This window comes from Hipposideros armiger, unplaced genomic scaffold (assembly GCF_001890085.2).
Source record: "Hipposideros armiger isolate ML-2016 unplaced genomic scaffold, ASM189008v1 scaffold_8, whole genome shotgun sequence".
NCBI classification, from domain to species: Eukaryota; Metazoa; Chordata; class Mammalia; order Chiroptera; family Hipposideridae; genus Hipposideros; species Hipposideros armiger.
Window position 1 is genome coordinate 8,979,111 of NW_017731358.1, and position 8,725 is coordinate 8,987,835.

At 43.0% G+C, this 8,725-nt stretch overlaps 1 protein-coding gene across 1 annotated transcript in view; it reads right to left on the reverse strand.

Annotated features, from left to right (window-relative positions):
* CFAP91 (cilia and flagella associated protein 91) overlaps positions 1 to 5,994 on the reverse strand; it is a 59,124-nt gene extending 53,130 nt beyond the window's left edge. The window contains exon 1 of the mRNA XM_019651029.1: positions 5,784 to 5,994. Within this exon, the coding sequence (XP_019506574.1) occupies positions 5,784 to 5,889 (106 nt within the window). The 5' untranslated portion in view covers positions 5,890 to 5,994. The remainder of the gene's footprint in view (positions 1 to 5,783) is intronic.
* Between the last annotated feature and the right edge of the window lie 2,731 nt (positions 5,995 to 8,725).

Here is an 8,725-nt window from a genome sequence, read left to right on the forward strand (position 1 = left end):
GTTAAGAAGTCAACATTTCTCTGAAAAAGTCAGCATCATAAAATTTCCATAAGGAGTTTGCTCATAAATAACAATGTGGATTACAAATTTACTTTCTCAAGGAAGCTTATATAGATATATCAAGAATATATCTATTTCTAACTCAGATAAGACCTACAGGGAAATTCTCATCTTATTTTAATTTGATCTGAGTATATGAGAATCTCATGAGTATTAATCACAAAATGAAACAAAGTGAACCTTTTGACCATGTTGGTTTTGACAGCATTCACAGAGACAGCAAATGTCACCTATTTGCTCACTTTTAACAATTTTCCCTGCATTATGACTGTCATAGTGTTTTGACTATATCGCTTCATATGATGTCTTCATTTTGTTCTCAAATATATATTCTTATTTGCAATTTAGTACCTCTGAAGTCAGGCAGTTGGAATTTCAGCTCTGCTACTTGCTAACTTATATGACCTTGAATAATTTATTGCTCCTCTCTTGGTTTCAGCTTCCTTGCTGCTAAATGAGGATAATATATCGTGTACTACATTTCTGTTGTGAAAATTAATAACAAAATTAATAATATGGTTCCTGGCACGATGCACGCACTTAAAAATGATAGCTGCTATCATTATCATAAAGAGGTTCTCTAATATTGGGATGTCAGAAAAGTCATGACGCATTATTGCAACAGATGGCGCTAGTTCATTTTTGGAAGTACTAGAGTCATTCGCAACTATGTTATTGCTGTCGTTTGACAGCTGACAGTTCTAGCTTCATTCTAAAAAAAAAATTGAGTGATTTGGTTGAGTTCGGGAGATTTTACAACAAGTTGAAGATGGAAGACCAAACTGTGCATTTTCACCGTATTTTACTGTTTTATTTCCATAAAGGGAAAAATGCGAGTCAAGCTTGTGAAAAGTTGCATAAAGTTTATGGTGACAATGCTGTACAAGAACACCAGTGCCAACAATGGTTCACGAAATTCTGAGCTGGTGATTTTGATCTCAACGACACTCCTCGGTCAGGGAGGCCCACCGAGGTTGATGACCACAAAATAAAGGCATTGATCGAGTCAAACCCACATTACACGACATGAGAGATTGCAGAAACATTGAACATCCATCATTCAAGCATTCACAACCACCTGAAGAAGCTGAGATACGTAAGCAAGTTCGATATTTGNCAACTCACGGCAGCCCAGCTCCAGGTTGAGCTGTTGTTCAGCATCTTAGCTGTAGAGGGCAGTGTCACTGGCCCTCATATGTGGGATCCGAACCGGGCCCTCTGGCATCCCAAGCGAGTTCTTAACCATCGCGCCACTCGGCCTGCCCTTTACTTGTAATTTTTAAACATCTATACATATAGGATATGGGCCTCCATTTGAATCCCTACCTATGGTCTCACAAATGAGGGGGTAGGCCTGACTCATGAGGTTTTTATTGATACTTCAACCTCAGTGCTGCCAGGGGCAGGCCTCCAGATTAGACGTTTCGCTAGGGAAGCATTTACGAGTCCCTTGCTGCAGAGGACCTGGCTCTTGATCTACTGCGTGAATGCTAAGCCCACAGAACACCAGAGGTAAAGCCCAAGGACCTAGGCAGGAGCACCTGACTCAGCTCTGGGTATGACCTTAGATAGGCAGGCTCTGGGCTTGAGATCCACACCTGTGGGCAGGAGAAGAGTTTCTGCCTCCTCTAGCTCAGGCAGGTAACTTGAATCTGGCTCCCAGCATTCACAGGGCCTGGTTCATCATCATAGGTTCCCAGCTATTTCTTTTAGGAAGATGTCTCCACTTCTAGACTGTGGAAATTTTCTTTCATGTTTTTAAGTGTGGCTATGTGTTTATTAATTTTTATAATATATTTTTATGTGTGCAATGCAGAAGGGAAAGGTTTCAGCATATTTTTAATCTGTCATCTAGGCCTGGAAGTAGAGCCTCTACTTGATTAAAGCATGGGTGTCAAGAATGCTTATGCTGGATTCATAAAATGAGCCAGGAAACAAGATTCAAAACTAGAGCTCAGATGTGAACATTTTCATTGCCTGTGATGCAGACTTGATCACAGTAATCCATTACAATGGGGAAACATAAGTAATCTCACTTTAATAAAAATCATTACAGAGTACCAACTATCTCCATGATCTTGGAGGAGTCAGCCCTTATGGTTCTCAGTTTCCTAGCTACAATCAAGTGAGTTTGATAAGCGAATGTCTAACAATTTCTAAAGGTCCCATCTAGTAATTTTTATTGTTTCACATAATATAGGTTTAGGGCAGATTTTATTACATTCTAAGAGTGAATTTCTAAGCCTGAAAGATATCAGCATTTCAAAGATAATATCAAAAGATATCATCCAAATCATCCAATAAAGTATGTAAGAGAGCGTTGATAAATTCCAAGTTATTTTGGAAAAGTAAGATAATAGTATACATATGTTGAAATATGTATTCAGTAATACACTCACAAAAGGTTTCTATATGAAGGAGGAATAACGATTGCATAATGAAAAGTAGTTGATTCACCGGGAGAAACGGTGAAATGAGGCAAGTGAGCAGTCAGCTAAGCAACCACAAAATTAAACCGACTGGCTTATTTCACTTAGCATAATACTCTCAAGATCCATCCATGTTGTCACAAATGGTAATAGTTCCTCTTATTTATGGCTGAGTAGTATTCCAATGTGTGTGTGTGTGTGTGTGTGTGTGTGTGTGTGTGTGTGTGTGTGTTTTACATCTTCTTTATCTGATCATCCATCAATGGACACTGGTTGTTTCCATGTCTTGGTTACTGTAAATAATGTGGCAATGAACATAGGAGTACACATATCTTTATGAATTAGTGTTTTCATATATATATATATAATTGTGTGTGTGTGTGTAAAACTAAGAAGAAGAATTGCTGGATTACATAGCATTTCTATTCTTAAGTTTTTAGGGACCTCCATACTGTTTTCCATAGTGGCTGCACTAATTTATATTCCCACCAAGAGTGTACAAGAGTTCCTTTTTCTTTTTTTTTTTTCTTTTTTTTTTTTTAGCTGAGCCATCCTGCTACCTATTGGCAGCTTAGCGGCTGCTCAGCTCGGACTGGCCTCGAACCGCTGTNGGGAACGGATTCAATGGAATTGTAATAGATAAGCATGATATTGGGGGTGGGAGGGCAGTGGATGGGGGGAGGGGGGTTGTTACTTTGTGAAAGTGAAAAGGGTAACTATTGCATTGTTCTGTACACCTGAAACTAACAATAAAATAAAAAAAAATAAAAAAGAAGTAAGCAACTCACTGACTGGCACTTAGGATTTGAACTCCAATCCTTCTGTCTCCCAGACCTAATGTTAGTGAAGATATCCAAGCAAAGCTTCCTAGAGGAGCAAAAGCTTTGCAGAGACAGTCAACTACATTGAAAGGCCATTGGGTTTGAGAGGTGGGGGCAGGGTAAGAGTGACCGAGCTTGGAAAGGTGTTTGTATTTGTACCATTGACCCACACACACACACCCATCCCGGCACAGTTCTTTCTGCCAGGATGGAAATCTGACTCAAACCAGTCAACTCATAGGCTGCAACAACCTATCCTATTTATCTCTTCAATTTTCAGCTAAGACACACAAGAACGCTGTACAATTGGTGGTGAGCTTTAGGCAAAGAAGTCACGTAGAGTGCCACCCCAGTCCCTGTCATAGTAAAAGAAACCATACACAAGGCTTCCTGTCAGATGGAAGAAGGAAGCATATGCATAGAAGGAAGCAGGGTTAGAGTTGCCAGATAAAATATAGGATGCCCAGTTAAATTTTAGTTTCAGATAAGCAATGAAAAACTTTTTATATAAATATGTCCCAACTATTACATGAGACTCAAAATTTATATTAAAATAACATTCGTTATTTATCTCGAATTCACATTTAACTGTGCATCCTGTACTTTTATTTACTAAATCTGCCAACTCTAACGGGGTGAAAGACCATAAGGTTCAAGAAGTCAAGCAGGAGGGCACCGCACCTTTGTTCTGACCTTCCCTGTCCTGGCTATAGTGTGCTTCCAGTCCATGAACAGCTGTGAAACTGCCTGTTTTATTGGAACAATCTAAACTTTCATTTGGCCTATTCTCAGTGGATTCTATTCCTTACAAGGGACATGGAAGCATTTAGCAATACTTCTGGAAAGAAAAAAAAAGATACTTTAGGGCTATAAAAACACGGACTTTAAATTCTTTGCCTGTCTGTACTGAAGATATCTATCCTCATTCCCAAATTACCTTTGAAACAAATATGGTGATGTGTTTAGAGGAGTTAACTAGATTTATTTTATAAGATGAAACCAAGAATGAATAAAGAAAATCATGAAAACTAAGAAAACCAATAAATATGTAAGCAATCACTACATTGCTCCTGTACCAGGAAATGGATACTCTATAGGATTCCCACCCAAAGGAAGCTCTGGGAATCCCAGAGGAGATAGACATGGTTAAAAGGTTCAGGTGAACAGCCTAGGACTACTGAGTCAAAATTGGGGGGGAAATCATGCTTAACTGATTGTAAGTTTTGTAATAGAAAATTCAATAATTCAATAGGCATTTATGAAGCACCTAGCATATGTACCAGCACTGGAATAGGTGGCGGAGAAGGCTACAAAAATGGATAGAACAAGACCTAAAAAACTCAAGAGACCTAAGGTCCAGTAGAAGAGGCAGAAGATAAATGGACAATCAGGGCATTAAAATAAATTGGGGCTTTATTGGCCCAAAAGGACCCAGTTGACCTAGTTTATAAGCAATGCTTTGATGGATAAGAATGTTTAAAGAGGGCTGGCCGAGTGGTGCGTTGGTTAAGAGTTGGCTTGCGATGCCAGCTCTGAGCAGCGGGGCCTGGGTTCAGATTCCGCATGAGGACCAGTGGCGCTGCGCAATCTGCAGCTGGGATGGTGAACGACAGCTCAGTTTAGGGCAGGGCTGTCTCGAATCGCTGGCAATAGCATAGGCTGTAGTCCTTGCTGCGGTGGGCTGCCTTGAGCTACCGTTAGTGGCTGGCAGTCAACGTGAGCGGCCAGCAGCCAGCGAGAACTGCCGTGAGCTGTGGTGCGCAGCTGTCCAGTGGCAGGTGGCCGATCTGCCTCACCCGGGAAGAACAGGAAGAGCGCAGTGATCACAATAGCAACATGGGCCAGTGGACTGGGCAACGTCCTCTGGCTGGTTTGAGGAGCAGCGGGACAGCAACTTGTCTGTTCCCCTTCCCTGATTCCCCAACACTGTTCCCCTCCCCTCAATTCCCCAATAAAATCTTTAAAAAAAAATGTTTAAAGAAAAAGAGAAAACTAAAAACAAAGGTGCGATAAACTGGCACTTCTTCACCAAGAATGCCAAATTCAGAGGTGTCAGAGAATGGGATCGGGAAGGTACTTCTTGTTGGGCATTTTATGCAGTTTGAACGTGGGACTGTTGAGTGACTCTTCAAGTATGAAAATCATTGCACTCTTTGCTGGTCACTAAAACTCCCGTCATAGGTTTCAGGAAGGTCGTTTAGGGCTGTGCAAATTATCAGGACAAGAGAGTGGCAAAGAGTAAGGCGGCGCCGCGCGGAGCTAGGAGACGCAGAGCGGCTTCCGAGGCGCCCCCGAGAGCGCCGCCTCCTGGAGGGTTCGGAGCTGCCCCCACCCAACAAAGGACAACCGCGGGCCAGGGCTCCGTCCTGAGGCTTGTCTTTGGTTCACGCTCTCCCGGCCAGGTCCCACCATTTCGAAGCCCACCTGTCCCTGGAGTCAACCACTCTGGAAGAAGGTCTGGAGCCGCTCTTACCGTACAGGCAATCATACGTTCGACTGGAGGAGGCGTTGCCCCAGGCCCCCGACCTCACCCCGCACCGGGTTTGAGACGCCTGCGGCGTGGCCTGGGGCTCCTCCATGGTCACTACGTGGCTCACGGTGCCGGCCTCTTCCCTCCCGCCAGCGGGGTAACAACTAGGTAGGCCTAGCTGCCGCGTTCATCGTAACTATGGTAACCTCGCTAGGGTGAGGGGCGGGGCGAGGATGTGGGGCGGGGCTAAGGAAGGGGTGGGCGAGGCACCGGAGAGGAAGGATCGGGAAAGAGCCTTGGGCGGCTAGGGCGGGCAGCGGAGGGGAAGAAAGGACGGAAGAAGGACAGACGTGGGGAGGGGCGAGAACGGGTGGGGAAGAGGAGGAGTTAGCCTCACTTGCCACTACATTCACGAGACAGCCTCGAGCGTTCATCCGCCCACCCAGGGTTAATGTCGTAGGGCCTGAGGCTGAGGAAAAGGCTGCTGCTCAAATCTGCTAGCGGTTTGCCAGTTACACGCTGTATCCTCTTTCGGAAATCCCTGAGAAATAGCAGAACCTTCTAGAATATTTGGGGACTTTCATTTCGGACATCCCCTTTCCGCGGGGCTTCTGCGAGGTGAGGTATCCAAGCTCCTGAACACTTGGCCTTGGCTCGCTGAACTCTGACTCCACTGGCATCAGCGAAGGTGGGCTCTGTAATGAGTAACTGTTGAATGGCAGACCGGTATCGCTTACTGAGAGCCCTGGGCATTAGATCAACTGAAGATCACTTGGTGTAGGCACTAGCTCTGCTTTTTAAAACTTTTATTATGGAAATTTTTAAACATAAAGAAAAATGAATCCATGTTTAGTAATGAACCATTATGTACCCATCACCAAGAATCAACAATTATCAACATTTTGCCAATCTCATATCTCCTCCCCTCTTTTTGCGTGAATATTTTAAAACAAATCCCAGATATTACTTTACCCTTAAATTAATCTGCATCTCAAACTGATACGGATTTTTAAAAAAAGCTTAACCACCAGTGTCACATCTAACAAAATTAATATTTCTTTCATATCATCTAATACTGAGTACATATTCAGATTTCCCTGGTTGAGTCCGTGATGTCATTTAATGGTTTGTTGTGATCGAAAGATACAAAAAAAAGTCTTCACGTTGCATTTTGGTATGCCTCTTAAGTTTTTTATTCTAGAAGAGTGATTCTAATACTTTCAATAATTTTCTTTATACCTGGGATTCTTCTATTAAAAAAAACTTTCATCAACAACTCATTGGTTGGGCCGGCCGAGTGGCGCGTTGGTTAAGAACTGGCTTGGAATGCCAGAGGGCCCCGGTTCGGATCCCACATATGAGGGCCAGTGACACTGCCCTCCAAAGCTAAAATGCTGAACAACAGCTCAACCTGGAGCTGGGCTGCCGTGAGTCGCCCGCGATGGTGTAGGCTGCAGTCCCTGTGGCAGTGGGTTGCCATGGGCTACAGTGTGTAGCCAGCAGCCAGCGTGAGCGGCCAGCAGCCGCAGTGAGNTGCCGTGAGCTGTGGTGCGCAGCTGTCCAGTGGCCAATAGGATTGAAACAGTAAGAGGGAGAAAAAACAGTGGATTAAAAAGTCAGAGAAGTTACAAGGGGCCTAGATCACATAGGGCTTTGTAGGCTACTAGAAAGACTTTGGCTTTTAATCTGAGCGAGAAGGGGAACCATTGCAAGATATTGATGCAAAGACTGACAAAATCTGACATAGTTTTAAATATTCATTGTGGCTGCCCAGTTAAGAACAGACCGCAGAGAAGCAACGGAAGGGGCAGGGAGAAAACTATTAGGAGGCTCATGCAGTAATCTAGAAGAGACGATGGTGGTTTGCACCACAGTGGTAGCAAGAGAACTAATGAAAGTGGCAGGATTCTAGACATATTTTTAAGTTAGAGCAGAAAGGACTTGTTAATGATTTAGAATGGTGTGAGAGAGACAAAGGAGGCAATGATAGCCTCAGGATTTTTGGACTCAGCAACTAAAGGATAGGGTTGGCATCAAGTGATATAGGAAAGCCTGTGGTGGAGCAGGTTTTTGGGAAGAACATCAGGAAAGCATGTCTATTATATGTCCAAGTGGAGCTATAAAGGCAGCAATTCAATATACAAATCTTGAGTTTGGGAGATAAGTCCAGATATAAATTAGGGAATCATCAGCCTTTAGATATATTCTTCTTTAGCTGCATCACCCAAATCCGCATCTATGATTCAGGTTTGGAAGTGATGGAAAGTGGGCTGATTAGGAGCAAAGAGGCCAGATTTTATGGCCTCAAATTATAGGCTCATGAATTTGAAGGCAGAACGAATGCACCTGTTTGAAGGGAAAGAAGAACATAGCTTCAACATCTCTGATATAGTGGGAATAGTATGGAATAAAGGGAACTTTCTACTCATACTCTTGATATAAGTCATTTAAAAGATATCACTGGGTCTACGGTGGCAACTGTGTTGTGCATCTGAAATTAGTTTAGTGTGCATTTCCTTTGAGTCTGAATAGTGAATAATAAACCATTTTCCTCTTATTCCCATAAGGAGTGTGAAGACATGCTATCTTTAGAAACATTCTTGCCACCTATAGAGGATAATGACACAATACTGTACGATTTGTGACTACACATTCTGCAACATATCCTACAACTGTGATCATAATCATTGCTGAACAGACATTAGAAAGGTCTGTGAGATGCCCAAGTAATAGCAGTCATCAGGTATGGCTTGCTTAGACAGGTATTAAGTGCTTTATATGCAATATTCCATTTAATCCTCACAAAAACCCAATTAAGTAGGTGCTAGGCCTCCATTTTATAGGTGAGAAAACTGAGGCTTCAAGAAGTAAGCAACTTTCTTAGGGGGCCAGATGGACCCATGTCCTTTTGGAGAGTCCACTTCATAGTTGATGTAGAGGCCTGA